The sequence below is a fragment of the Cynocephalus volans genome, chromosome 1 (assembly GCF_027409185.1).
Source record: "Cynocephalus volans isolate mCynVol1 chromosome 1, mCynVol1.pri, whole genome shotgun sequence".
Classification (NCBI taxonomy): domain Eukaryota; kingdom Metazoa; phylum Chordata; class Mammalia; order Dermoptera; family Cynocephalidae; genus Cynocephalus; species Cynocephalus volans.
In genome coordinates this window covers 294413615-294427669 of record NC_084460.1, presented here as the reverse complement: position 1 = coordinate 294427669, position 14055 = coordinate 294413615, and the positions used below count along the sequence as shown (strand labels likewise).

Sequence of the window (14055 nt, the reverse complement as noted above, 5' to 3'; positions counted from 1 at the left end):
TTGTAGGGTATAAAAACATGAAAAGCAAATGAATATCTAAAAATTCAGTGTTTCCCTTTGGTGGGGAAGGAAGGGATGGGGTTGTGATGGGAGAGGGCATGGGTGGGGCGGGGGGATTCCGGTCATATATGGAGAGGGCATGGGTGGGGTGGGGGGATTCCGGTCATATGCTATTTTTTTATCTGGGTGGTGGTTACTTCGATGTTCAATTCTATCATCATTCCTTGTGCCATGTCTTTATGTTTAAGCACTACTGTTGAAGTGTGACACGTCTGACAAAGGAAGAGAGGAACAAGCCTGCCACCTGATCCAGGGTAGACACATCTGTTCCTGCCACGCTGCCCATTTTCATCTCAGCCAGCATTTCCCAAATGCAGCAGGCAGGTATTTCCAAAGTGGGGTGCTCCAGATTACTTTAGGTGGAATGAGGGACGTTTAGCTGCTATCCAGACGACATTAAATAGCACTGACCTTTACAACGACCTTTACAATGAATCTTTTTCATTCTCTTCCAACAATTCTGATCATGTCAGGGAGAGAATCTCAGTTGGTTCTAGGATGTCTTTACTACCACCCTACCTGTGCCAGCTCCCTTTTAACAAAGATAAAGCAGGCTTTAGACTCAGAGCCGCGGCAGGCAATGGGATCTAAGTTATTATTAAGTTATTATCTAACTTGGGCCGAGCCCGTGGCGCACTCGGTAGCGTGCTGCGCTGGCAGCGCGGCGACGCTCCCGCCGCGGGTTCGGATCCTATATAGGAATGGCCGGTGCACTCACTGGCTGAGTGCCGGTCACGAAAAAAAAAAGACAAAAAAAAAAAAAAAAAAAAAAAAAAAAGTTATTATCTAACTTAATAATATTGCTTTTTTGTTGTTTGAAATATAGTTGCTTTTTAATATTAAATTAAATTTTTAAAAATTTAAAAGGCTTCTTTTCTAACAGTTGACTTGTATGTAGGCAAAAGAATGTAGTCTTCCATTTTTAGTAGTTACAAGTTTCCTTTTCTAATAAATTTAAGGAAAAATTGAGCTTATTTAAAGAAAAATTTTAAGAATATCAGAGGCAGTATGTGGTTATGGCAAAAAATCGTTAAGGTGATAGATGAATACCTGAGTTTCAAGAAGTATTGATTTAAAAGAAACAAACAGACTTTGGGCCTGAGCTCATATTCACTCTCCACCACTTACTGGATGTCCTTTGGAAGTTCACCTAAGCCTGAATTCCGTCATCTGGGAAATGGGACAGATGACAGTATCTCTGTCACAGGGCTATTGTGGGGTCATTAGCACAGCAGTGCTGGAGGGTCAGGGGGAGAGGGAGGAGGCAAAGCCCTGACCTTTAAAAAGGAAGAGTCAAGCCTGTTTGCAAGCTGAGGGTCTGAAAACCAAGTAATTGGCCAAATGTGAACCCAAGGAGGTCGTTCCTAGAGAACAAATCTTTTAAAATCCCTAATGGAGGGCTGTGTAGGCAGGTGTCCCTCTGGCCCATTCTACCTACAGGGGAGGAATATCAGGCACTGCTCTTCCACAGGAGAACTAGGGTCAGATACCTGGGATGTGGACAAGAAAGGCAACCGTCCCAGCACCAAGGCAGGAGACACCCTGTCCCACTCCCCATATCATTCCTGTGGAATCCCCTCTGCAGCATGAACCAGGGCATGGGGGCCTCAGCCTTTGGTAAGCTGGGGATGCAGGAGGGGGCCCTGAGGATGCTCAGCCAGGCAGCCTGAGCCCGGAGCTGGCCATACCCCTTCGTTCTCTTCCACCCTGTTGACATGGCAGAGGTCTGGCTCCCCTTTGCTACCCTGTGGTGGCAGCAGCAGGGGTGGGCTGGCAGGTGGGTGGTTCCATGAAGCCCTAGCTCAAAGTGGTCCTTCTGAGGGTGAGGGATGAAAGGCTGAATTTTGTGCTGAAAGGTGCTTTGGGAATCCATATGTGATGTGTGGAAAGAAAAGCTATATGAAAGTCGAGGCTCTCTTGTAACCGTATTCAGGAATTTAATGTTGATTTTGTATCATCAGAACCAGGAGGACAATTTTATTCCAATACCACCCTAGGAAGTTTTAAAACCTATTAATGTGAAATATGCTAAAGGAAAGTGTCTTAGTCCATTTTCTGTTGCTTATAACAACATACCTGAACCTGGGTAACTTATAAAGAAACAAAAGTATTCCTTACGGTTCTGGAGTTGGAAAGTCCAAGCATCTGGTCAGCTTCTGGTGAGGACCATCTTGCTGGTGTGAACTCTCTGCAGAGCCCTGGGGTGGCCAAGGACATCGTATGGCAAGGGGGACAAGTGTGCTTCCTCCAGTCTCTCTTCCTCTTTTTATAAAGTCACCATTCCACTCCCATGATAACCCATAATTCCATAAGTGGATTGACACATTCAAGAGGGCAGAGCCCTCATGACGCAATCACCTCTTAAAGTCCCTTGCTCTCCACACTGCCACACTGGAAATTCAGTTTCAACACGAGTTTCAGAGGGGCCAACCATCAAACCACAGTAGAGTCTCTATTTCACATCCTAGTTTGCACTTCAGTTTCTGTTGCTGTTTTAATGCTTAGCTAACTGCTTTCTAGAAGCGAGCAATGCATGATTTACGAATAATTAAAGAACATAGCACAGGTCATGAACCTGGTTGAGTGATATAAAATTTTAAAGTCAGATAAGTTAAATGCATCTCTGCCACCCTAAAATGACTTTCTCTATACATGTATATGTGTGAGTGTGTGTGTATGTATATATATAAAACAAATACACTCGAGTCATAAAAATGCATAAAAACATGGAGAAGTTTCAAAGAGATTATCTTACAATAAAGTTTTAAATTTGTAACCTAAACTCAGTTATGTGCAAGTTCACTTCATTTTTCTATTTGTGGAAATCACTCCCTTCCCCTTTCTCCAGAACCTTCTTTATTGTTGTGCAAAGCATCACCACCCTCTTCCCATTCACCAGGGCTCAAATCTTTAAACTGCTTCAAGACCTCCCCACTCCATCCCAACTCCTGTTGGCTCCTGAAATCTGTGATTTCAAACCTTCAAGGCCTGTTTGGTTTGTGTGCAGTGAGGGCTGGGACACGGTCTTCTGCAGACCTGCTGAGAGCTGGGCCATCAGCCTTGTCTGCCGAGCTGCCCTGCCCCAGGCCAGACGCCTGCTTCTTGGCTCCCAGTTGCCCAGGGGCAGCCCCCCACCCTGGCTCTCCAGGGCCCCCATCCCAGGCCTGAGCTTAGACACACGGAAACTAGATGTTCCACTGAGGCAACAGGATTTGTCACCTGAGTCTTTAAGGAGAAGCCCTTATGCAGCATTTTAACTGAATGGGAATATTGGATTGCCTGTAAGCAGGAATTTTATCTTAGTTACTAGAATAATGGGCTGTTTAACACACCTTTGCTGAATGGACAAGAAGCCTTTTTTTTTTTTCTTTTTCTTTTTTGTCCTTTTTTTTTGTGACTGCCAGCCAGTGAGCGAACCGGCCATCCCTATATAGGATCCGAACCCGCGGTGGGAGCGCTGGTGCGCTCCCAAGCGCTGCACTCTCCCGAGTGCGCCACGGGGCCTGCCCGACAAGAAGCCTTTTAAACCAATTGTTTCATTCCATTAAGGATAAAATACATTTTTCATTTTATTTTATGTTTTATTTTTATGCAAATTACACATGAATGTCGTTTAAAGTATCACATAGATCTGTAAGGTTTGTTAAATAAAACACAACAAAAACAGTATTTCCCTGTCTCCTTCCCTGCACTTTCCCATCTCTAAGGAAATTACTTTCCCCTCTCTTGACATTTTTATTTTGGTATTTACCACTGTGTCTAAATAACATACTTCTTCATTGTTCAATTTAAATTGATATTCCATTGATGTTATCTATTCTGTGTAGCTAACTATCCCAAATCAATCTTAAAGCATTTATTTTGATCACAAATCTGCAATTTGTGCAGGGCTTGATTGGGACAGCTCATGTCTCTGCTGAGGATTCAGCTGGGGTGGTTTGATAGGGGCTGGGGGTCCACTTCCAAGATGGTGCAGTCCCATGGCTGATAACGTGGTGCGGGCGCAGGCTGGGAGCCTGGGCTCCTCTTCCTGTGGCCTCCTCCACAGCGCTGCTTGAGTTTCCTCACAACATGGCACCTCGGTGCCAAGAGACAGAAAGTAGCAGCAGCTTGTCTCTGGAGGCCTGGTCCTGAAACTGGCAGAGGGTCACTCCTGCCAGATTTTATTAGCTTAGCAGCCACACAGCCTGTCCAGATTCAAGGGGAAGAATGTAGATCTCATTTCTTGAAGGGGCAAAGCCATTACAGCCATCTTTAATCTATCACAACTTCCCACCGAGGACAGTGGCATTTGGCGCTCTTTACACCCGCTGCACCTCCTGCACATGCACCCCTTTCTCACCTCCCCATCACCCAACATGGGTTGTGGTAATTTCGATCCTTATCCAGCATTTATACTATGATGACTACGTAATGCCATTGCCAGACTGTGATTATTTTTTTTCTTGTACTGTCATGTCTCCTGAAGTCACTAATTACCTTATTTTTACCTGAGGATCATTTCCTACTCCAATCCCAGACTGTGCCGATTTCCTAATCTCCTCTGAGGCTCTTCTGAGGAATCGGGCTTCCTATCCGTCTTCTCTTCCTGCTGCCCCTGGCGGCCGCCCTCCAGACCCAATGCCCAGCTCCACACCGGGCTGAGCTGCTCCTGCCCCACCACCCAGAGCACTCCCTGCCCAACTCTCAGGCTTGGACGAGCCCTATCTCCTGTCTATGTTTTCCTCTATTTGGTTTATGTCCTCATGTTCGGAGAGCACATCCTTAGAAAGAAGGCAGGGACATGCATTTTTTTGAGACCTTGCTTATTTGAAAATGTTTTTATTCTATCCTGACACTGAAATTCATTTTCTGTTTTGAAGTCATCTCCCCGCCCCCCTCTCAAGAGCCCGTTATGTTGTTCTCTGGACACTTTTTTAGAGCACCCTGTTCTTGTTTCATGACAGCTCTTTCTTATTTCTGAAGACATCAACGACCGTTTCTTTTTCTAAAGCTTTCTTCTCTGTCCCTCCATGGTCTGTTTTCTCCATAGAGCCTGTTTTCTGTTTGTTGCAAGAGGTTTCCCTTAGATGAGCTGCAATCCTTGGCTGTCTACTTATATTTATAGGTGGGGACCATAAAGATGAGTGCAAGCTCCCAATACACCAAGGGAGTTTGTGGACTGAGCTGCTCTGTAGGGTGACCTGGCTGGTTCGAGGTGTTGAGGAACCTCTCATGTCAGTGCAGGATCTTTGTCTTTCCCCTAGGCACGGAGAGTGCCCTGGGAGAAGACTCTTCCAAGTCTTGCCTGCAGCGTCCTGAGGGCTGACTGGGCAAAGGGGCTGTGGTCTTAGACCTCTTATGCACATGTCCACAGATCCCTGGAGCAGGCCTGGTGGGCCTGGCGCAGAGACCCTAAGTTTACCTTCCCAACAGAATGATCTAGGACCCTGCCAGTGTGAGGAAGGGCTGCTCCTGGGCTCTGCAGAATGAGGATGGGATCTAGTGTGGCAGGAAGGACAGACTGAAGGCTGCTGAGGTGGCTGAGGCATGGGAGGACGGGGGAAAGGACAGATGGTGGCAGGATAAAAGAATCCCTGCCTGGTCACTGGGAGGCACCCCAACAAGGACTGAATGAAACTTTCTCTGAAGAAAATTCACTGTGACCAGACCCAAGGAGCTTGGCAATCGGCACACCCCAGGAACAGTGCGGTGGGACAGGGGCCTCGGTCACTATGGGTCCATCCTAGTTTCTGGCAGCTCCTGGTGAAGCCAAGACTTCGTTCCTCAGTTTGTTGGGGAAGGAGTTCAGGATGTGGTCAGGCCAGCTGGTGAAGAGAGCTGCCCAGTGGCCTGCCATCTCTACCTCTGGGTGCCTAAGCTGGTGGGACCCGTGGGTGCTCAGGACTGTGGGAGGTGACCAGGCCAGGCTGCATCCCCAGGAGCCTGTTTTCTCTCTCTGCTTGGGAAGGCCTGTTTGAGGGCCTCCTCCCCTCTGATAGGCCCTGGCCCCACTGTCCCCATGCCCCGTGTGTGCTGCCAGGGCACAAGATTGGGATTAAGGGTTCTGAGGCACCGACTCACATCTAGGGGTATAGACAGGGCCACTCAGAGCTCTAGCCTAGGAACTGGCGGCTTGGGGTGTCACAGGACCCATGCCCCCCCAGGCAACGTGGTCCCAGTGGCACAGAGGAAGGGTGGGGGCAGAGAGGGACACAGCACACAGCCACATGCAGCATGGTGGCAGAGAGCTCACCATCGTGCATTCTAATTACATTTTTAATCAGCGAGAATGAGGCTCCAGGGTCCATCTGTCAGGCGGCAGCTCTGTGAATCATCCTGGAACTGACAGGAAGGTACTGGGGGCTGGTGACCCCAGCTCAGCTCAACTGTGAGAGGTAGAGCCTGATCTGATCCCTTGCCTGAGTGCAAGGGATGCCCTGCTTCCCAGGCCTCCCAGTGGCATCCACACACCAAATAGCACTTCATACTTGGTTTTATTCCATGACACTGATTTGATGAAACTCTCACATTTCCTGGGCGGGCATAGGCAGTGGGTGGCCTGGCAGCAGGGGCTGGGCTCCCAGGAGGACTGGGAAAAAGCCCTGTCCAGGCCTCAGCCTTCCTCCAGACCCTCCCTGTCCCCTCCAGTTCATTTAAAAACTGAGCTGCAAGAATAAAATGCAAAAATAAGGATAAAAACAAACCCCTGAGTTGTTAAAAACCAAATTAAAAATCCCCTTTGGTGTCAAAAAGTCCTATTCCTCACAGCCAGAGGGGTAGGGCGGGAGAGTGAGTGAGGGATAGCCGGGCTGGGGGTTGGAGGGTTGGGGGGAGCTGGGGTCCTAGTGCCTCAGTCCTTTTGCTTGTCATCTACTGCCTCCTCCTCCAGGCCGGGGAAGCCCTCGGGGCCGGGCGGCTTCAGGACAGCGCTGTACTTGAGGACTGTAGCGTCAGCCTGCAGGACCACCTGCACCAGGCTGAAGATGGTGATGACCTGTGGGAGAGCCCAGCCGTGAGGAGGCGGGGAGGAGCAGGGGCCTGTGGTCAGAGCCCAGTTTGGCCACTGTCTGTCCAGCAGGGACACCGAGGCCCACTGTCTCCGCCTCCCTTAGCCTGTTGGCCCATCTGTAAACCAGAGCCGCTCCAGTACTAACACCATAGGGTCTGGGGAGAGCTACAGAGCCAGAAGACACGTGTGTTGTGCCTAGCGCATAGTGAGCGCTCGCAAGGAGAGCAGGCAAGTACCAGAGGGCAGGGCCTGTGGGAGGTGTCTGGGGCGCTGTTGGTGGCCTGAAACCGTACCCCAGGGGCTGCAGTGTTGGGTGAGGCCAGGCAGGACAGATGAGGACAGGGCCACACCGCAGGAGGGCCTTACGGAGACGTGGGGACAGGGACACAACGGGGTTCTGACCTGCCGTGCGGGCTCCTGCTCGGTGTCCTCGGGCTCCCAGACAAGCGTGAGCTCCGGCTTCCTGCCTACCCTCTGGAAGTGGTGCGACCGCAGGGCCAGAGCCTGGGGGTGCACAGGCCAGTGCCTCAGGCCTCGGGCTCTGGGTGCCGCCTCCCAACCTTTAACCCTGGGAAGCCCTGTTGCTTGGAGGCCCCTGCCCTGGCCCACCTCGGACTGGCCTCGAGGGTTCTCCCATCCTGCGGCCCCACAGGTGACTGCCTGAACTAAGATAGGGACTCTCTGACCCTGACCTAGTGCAGGGTGGGGGTAGGCCGGGGCTGTATGTGCTGTGCGGACTTGTGTGTGTGTGTCTGCGCGCACATTTGTGTGAGTGTGAGGGCTGCACCCCCTGCTGGTGCTGGGTTCTCAGCACAGGCTGTGCCTGATTGTTTCCAGCTGGACTGGGCTCTCTCCTGGTCTGGTCCATTCTATCAATACCATGCGTATTGATAAAATACCGTGTGCTGGGCTCCGGGCCCTCCAAGCACTTTGGAGAAGAGGAAAATTCAGAGCCAGGGCAGGGGCCAGGTGGTGACCTGCTGACTACAGGACTGGCTGGAGCCAGGCCCCTCAGCTGGCATTCGGACAGACACTAAGTCCCTTGGAGGGAAACTTGAATAAATAGTTGCACAGGTAGGAGTCAAGGCAGGGACAGCTCTCTTCTTTCTCTTCAGGGGACACGGCTTCCAGAGTGGCATGGACCATTCTCTGGCCTTTTCTTCCTTCATGTGTCTGTAAAGACAGCCCCTGACATGGCACCCCCTGCACACTAAACCCTGCACTGCTTGTGGAGGGGCCTGCTCTCTGGCTGCCGGGGTCCTTGGGGAAGGGTCCAGGCCTTTGTCCTGGAACCCCCATTGCAAAAGGTATGGCTGGGTGTCTTGGCAGGGCCCATAGGGTGGGCTTTCTGTTTGGGAGGGGGAGGGAGCAGGGTTGAATAATGCTCAGTACCCTTGGCCACCACATCCTAGTGTGGCCCCCAGCTGAGCAAGGGGGGCAGTATGACCCATCACAGCTTCTATCTCCCCAGTGTGGATGGGGACAGTAGGGACCTCAGTCTGTGCTCCTGCTCTCTCATACTCCATGCTTGTGTTCAAGCAAGGGCTGTCCTGCGCCACGGACGTAGGAATGGGTCCGTACAGAGGGAGCAAGACAGCCAGGTGGAAAAGGCAGTCACCACAGGGTTTGCTGAGAGCCATGAGGGCGCAGGTGCAGCACCAAGGACGTGTGAGAGGGGCTGCTGTGCCCACTGGTGCCAGCTGCCCACTCCTTCTCTGCACACTTACGTTGCAGTAGATGCGCTTCTGCACCCCGTAGCGCAGCACCAACACATCAAAGGCTTGGTTCAGGACGCCCATCACCATGGCTTCTGACTCCAGTGGGCCACTCTCCTGCAGGGACAGTGCTCCAGCCTCGGGATCCTCCCAGGGTCTGCCCAGGGATCCTCGAGGGCTTGTGGTGAGCTTGTGCCCAGGAAAGCGGGACAGAGGGTGGGCAGGGGAGCCAAGCTTCTGGGCTCACCTTGACCAGAACAGCAAAGAAGAGGCCTGTGCTGAGCTCCTGCACACGCTTGGACGCCATGCGGCGGTCGTTGCAGTGGTCGGCCTGCTTCTGCAAGGTGTTGGGCTCTAAAGCTGGCAGCTCCCTGTAGCCTGGGAAGAGGGTGGGCAGGGGCGTGGTGGGGTGCTGGGCAGCATGGCACCCTGGCCCAGGTAGGAGCTAAGGCCTCCCAGCCCCGAGAGCTGAGGCAGGTCTGGCAGGCCCTCGAGCCCGGTCATAACCAGGGCTGTCATGAGTCTGTTGTGGCATCCCCAGCACCCACACACAGAGGGACTTTCCAGGCCCAGGCTCCCCTGTGCTCGGCTGCACCATTGCTCAGACTCCAGGGTGATGGCAGTGTGGCCTCTGGGCACTGGGCCTACAGCTCGGGGGTGGGTAGCCCTGAGCTGGCACAGGCCTGTCCTTACCCAGCGTGGCAGCCAGGAGGCGGTGCACCAGGACATCGGCAAAGCGGCGGATGGGCGAGGTGAAGTGCGTGTAGAGCGGCACGTTGAGGGCGTAGTGCTGGAACTGCACCTTGTCCCGCAGCACCCCTGAGCAGAAGTACAGCGCCATCTGCGTGGGGGGACAGGGTCTCAGAGCCTCGCCAGGCCCAGCCCCTTCCCCAGCCAGGCCTGGTGGCGCTGGGAGTCCAGGGCCTCGCCATGGCAGTCTCAGTGTGGACAGAGCTGACAAGCCGCAGGCAGCTGAGCAAAGCCAGGCAGGGGCCCTTCTACAGAACGGGACCCAGGGGCTGCCCCCAGGCTGGGGAGAGCCAGGAGTGCCCACGCCCCTCTCTCGCTGAAGACACACGCTGGCCTTGCTCCAGGGCTGTCCAGACCCCCTCGTGGTGGCAGCAGGCCGACAGCCCCACCTCTGCTGAGGACAGGGGTGCAGGGAAGCCTCAGGATGCTGGCAGCCTCCTCCCCTGAGTCCTGCTGGCCTGGCCTCCAGGCTCCGGGGAGGGGTGGACCTGGTGCTGACGTCTCAGGGTGCTGGGCAGGAGGTCATCATCCCCAGGGCCCCACTGCTGCCTGGGAGCAGTGAGCACCTCCTGGCCCGAGGGCCACGGTCACCCCATGTGCGCTCACTGGCCCCTCTGCTCGCCCGAGGCTTGCTCACACTCACACCTCCTGTGCGCTTGGCCAGACGGACAGCGGCTCCAGTTACTCTGCACACATCGGTGGCTGGAATCCAGGGTGCGGCTGGGGGTGACCTGCTTGGCTCCCTAACTCTGCTTCCCTTCCAGTCTCTGCCGGGCTCTGGGTCATGTCTTGGTCAAGTCACCAGAGAAGGTGGGTGCAGCCTCCACTGCCAGCCGTGTTAGGACTTTGTGCTCAGTGGTGGCCCAGTTCCCCAGAGGCGCTCGGGTGAGGAGGACAAGGGGCGTGGTTCTGTCCTGGCTGAAGGAGGTGTCACTGGGTAGGGTGGGATGGGTGGGAACCATGGCTTTGCCACACTGACCAGCCATCCCTCGACAACCTTGGTGCCCTGTTTCAGTAGCACACTTGGAACCAAGGTGCCTTTCACCCTTTTGTGCTCTGTGATCCTGGTGCCCCTACTGTGTCCCGTCTTCTGTCCCCACCCCTGGTCACAGGGCTGTGAGGACAGGAGCACAGATACTCTAATAACTCCATGCCATCAGAACCCAGGCCAAAGTGGTCTCCGAGGTCACTGGCAGCCAGGCCAGGAGAAGTCTAGTGTTTACAGGCTCTGGATGACTCAGGAGAGGGCTCCTTTGTGGGGAGCTCTAGGGCTGGTTTGACCTTGGAGGTGATGGCTTCCAGAGGCTGGGGGCAGGGGACAGGGCCTGTAGGACATGGCCAGGAGGCAATGTGGGGACCCAGGGGCTGCTGTTTTCTTCATTACCATGCCTGCCAGGAGCAGCTGGGGAACAGGCTGGTGGAGCTGGCGGCCACGGCACAGCCTCTCTCTGCTGTGGGTGCTGCAGGTGCTGGTGTGGGGCAGACACTTGTGTTGGGGGCAGGGTACGGGAAGCCAGGCCCAAACAGATCCTGATGGCTCATTCCCAGCATTGCTCTGAGGTATCATAAACAAATCAGCTGTGGCCAGCTGAGGCCATCTGGTTCTTGAGAACAAATTGAGTCTCCCGAGTGACTGAGCCCCTGAAAAATGGTCTGTCGCAGCCCCTGGGCTGTGCTGGGGCCCAGACATAGCCCTAGTAGCATTTGTAGTTTCTGCTGACCTGTCAGTCCATTAGGTGGCTCCCGATCCCAGGAGCTGGGACACTGTGAGGCTGGACTCAGTCTAGAGGGCTGCACTGATTACCTTCCCAAGCTGACAAGAAGTTGCACAGGCTGGGGTGGAGACTGAGAGGTGACCCCGGGCAGGCTGCCACGAAGGACCCTCTCTCCTCTCTGGCAATTCTAGCCAACCATGAGGTCTGACCAGCCCTGGGCTCAAAGCTGGCTGTGTTTGAGCAAGTCTGATCAGTACACAGCAGATCAGGCTCTTCCGGGAGCTTGGGGCCCCCCTGTCCTAGGTGCTGCCAGGGGGGCTCCATCCCCTCCCCAAGAAAAGTGTTCCTCTGCCTTGCCAGATGAGGATAGCGCCTCCTCTCCCAGCCAGGCCCCAGACCAGAGCAGGAATGGAGATGACCTGTGCGTGTGCATGGAAGTCACAGGTCACGGGTGCTCCTGGGAGCAGGCAGCACAAAGGCAAGGCCCCTCCTTACCTGCATGGACCGGGAGCACATGTTGGTGAGCACCTCCTTCCGGGCCAGTGAGTACCTGTCATCTCCAAATGTTTTGGTCAGACTTTCCTAGAAGCAAACCCCAGAAACCTGTGTAATGTGTGGTCAGGCTGGAGGAGAAGCTCTGGGCCTCTGCTACCTCATAACCATCTGAGACCTGCCTCTGGGGAAGGGTCACCTATGGCAACTGCCCTGCTCAGATGGCTGTGGGTGGGTGCAGGAGGGGCCAGGGCCCAGAGTCTGTGGACTGTGCTGGTCTGAGCTCAGTCCCTTCCGTGTCCAGCTGGCCTGCACCACCCGCTGTCCAGCTTTCTGGCCTAAGGCACCGCTCTGCTCTCCCCACCCTACTTAGGCTCAGACTGTGGGTGAGAAGAGCCTCCCTCCTGTAGGATCAGAGCCCAGGCCCTGGGTTCTTTAGCCCCATGAGGTTTAGCTTGTGGCCAGGAGCCTTGAAACCATAAAACACTTTCCCTGACTGCCAATCACCCCAGCCCCACACTGAAAGCCTCTGGGCCCAAGACCAGCCTCTTCTGTCCACAGGAGCCCTGCCCACAGCTCAAGTGGCCTCCCTTGGCCCCATCCTGGTGAGGGAGCTCACTCCACTGTTGGGGCATCTGGAGTCTGGGGTCTGTTCCCCAGGTCTTCCCTTTTCCCCTGCAAAGGATGCTGGCTGAAGGGAATGGGACCCTGCTTGGAAGTTGAGACCACTATGCCCCAGCTTCTAGGTCTTCCCCTTTTTTCCCCCAAGCAGGGCCTCCCCTTCCTCTGCCTGCCTACTCCACCACTTACATTGAGGGCCCCTGCAGAGCTGACATCCATGGGCAGCCCCATCTGGTTGCAGAATTCCACCAGGTCCCGGAGCATCTTTGCCTGAGGTGGGGGGTGCCGGCGCAGAAGGGCCCGCTCGGGGAAGGTGCGGTAGATTTTGTGAGCCACCGCCATGTTGGCCAGCAGCATGAATTCCTCCACAAGCCTGCAGAAGAAGGGTCAGGGACTGCAGGGACCGCTGTAGGCAGGGCACATCCATATCCAGGCTCTCCCAGGCTCTCATGTGTCTGGCCCCTTCAGGTCTCAGCTGAGAGGTGAGCTGCAGGCCACCCACCAAATTTATTCCTCCAAGTTGCTGTCTCTCTGATCCCATGCTCCCACCCTCCCCTGCACCAACGGCTCTACACGGCCACTCTCTCCCAATGTGTCAGCTGTGTGCTGTCTCCTCCAGTTGACAGGGCCTCCTGGACAGCTAGACAGTGTCTGTCTTACTCCCCACCACAGCCCCACAGCTTAGCCTCCCACTTAGCCCAGAGAAGGGGCTCAATAAAGATCTCTGTGTAGTGATGAGACTCCTAGAGCCTTTCTGGACAGCCCAGCTGCAAGAAGCCCTGAGCCCCCACATGCTGCAGGAAGTCAGAGGACCCAGCCCAACCTGTGCTCACAGGGCTCCTGGGGTGTGGGGCAGGGTGAGGAGACTGAGGGCTTTCCAAGCCCAGCAGTGCTGAGCTCCCTCCTCCTCTGGGGACTGTCCTGTGTAGAACAGACCAAACCTCAGAGTTTATGGGATCAAACAGGAGAGTCAGAGAAAGCAAGAGGGAAACACTTATCTGGGGACAAGGCAGACTTGCTATTGTGGCATCTACAACCTGGAAAGTCAACCTTTAGGAGTTATATATGCTCTGGTTTGTTTCGCTGAGTATAATTAGAACTAACAATACCACAAATGGATATAGCTCCACATGAAAACACAAAAGTCTGCCTAGTACAAAGTGTGATGGTGCAGGGACTGCTGGGTAATGGAGAAAGTGTGCCCAGACTCAGGAACCATGCCAAGTGGGAGCTGACAGCACACAGCCCTGATGGGGGCACCACCCAGCCTGGGGCAGGAGTCCATGCACTGCTTTCCCCACCTGGGGCAAGTGGGTCACACATGTGCATAAGAACTGATGCCTCTGGGAAGGGGGCTTGGGTGCATCCTGGTGGCATCATGGCCAGGATGCACTGTGAAGGAAAGCCTGCTCCCTTGGAAAGGCAGGGCTATAGGTGCCTTGCCAAGCTTAGGGGAGACTCTTGCCTCTCTGCTTTTCCCCAGGCTGCAGGTCAAGTCTAGACTTCTCCCACAGAGGCAGGGGAGGTCAGAGAGGACGCTCTGGCAGAGCTGGCAGCAGCCAGAGGCCTGAAATGAACTTCCCCTTCCTGGAGGGGGTAGCACTGCAGGATGAGCCTCGTCATCTGGCTGAGCTCTTGGAAAGAAAAGTAGCCACAGGGAGGGAGAATCCAAGTGTGCAGAGATGGGGCTTGCCACGGCGCCAGGTTGGCC

At 54.3% G+C, this 14055-nt stretch overlaps 1 protein-coding gene across 5 annotated transcripts in view; it reads right to left on the bottom strand.

Annotated features, from left to right (window-relative positions):
• Positions 1-6517: 6517 nt before the first annotated feature.
• Positions 6518-14055, bottom strand: part of DIS3L2 (DIS3 like 3'-5' exoribonuclease 2) — a 401609-nt gene continuing 394071 nt past the window's right edge. For all 5 annotated transcript variants that reach the window (XM_063104706.1, XM_063104715.1, XM_063104697.1 and 2 more), the window contains exons 15-21: positions 12534-12717; positions 11727-11813; positions 9460-9607; positions 9014-9144; positions 8779-8883; positions 7454-7555; positions 6518-7036 (exon numbers count right to left, since the gene is read on the bottom strand). In XM_063104706.1, the coding sequence (XP_062960776.1) occupies positions 6893-7036; positions 7454-7555; positions 8779-8883; positions 9014-9144; positions 9460-9607; positions 11727-11813; positions 12534-12717 (901 nt within the window). In that variant the 3' untranslated portion in view covers positions 6518-6892. The remainder of the gene's footprint in view (positions 7037-7453; positions 7556-8778; positions 8884-9013; positions 9145-9459; positions 9608-11726; positions 11814-12533; positions 12718-14055) is intronic.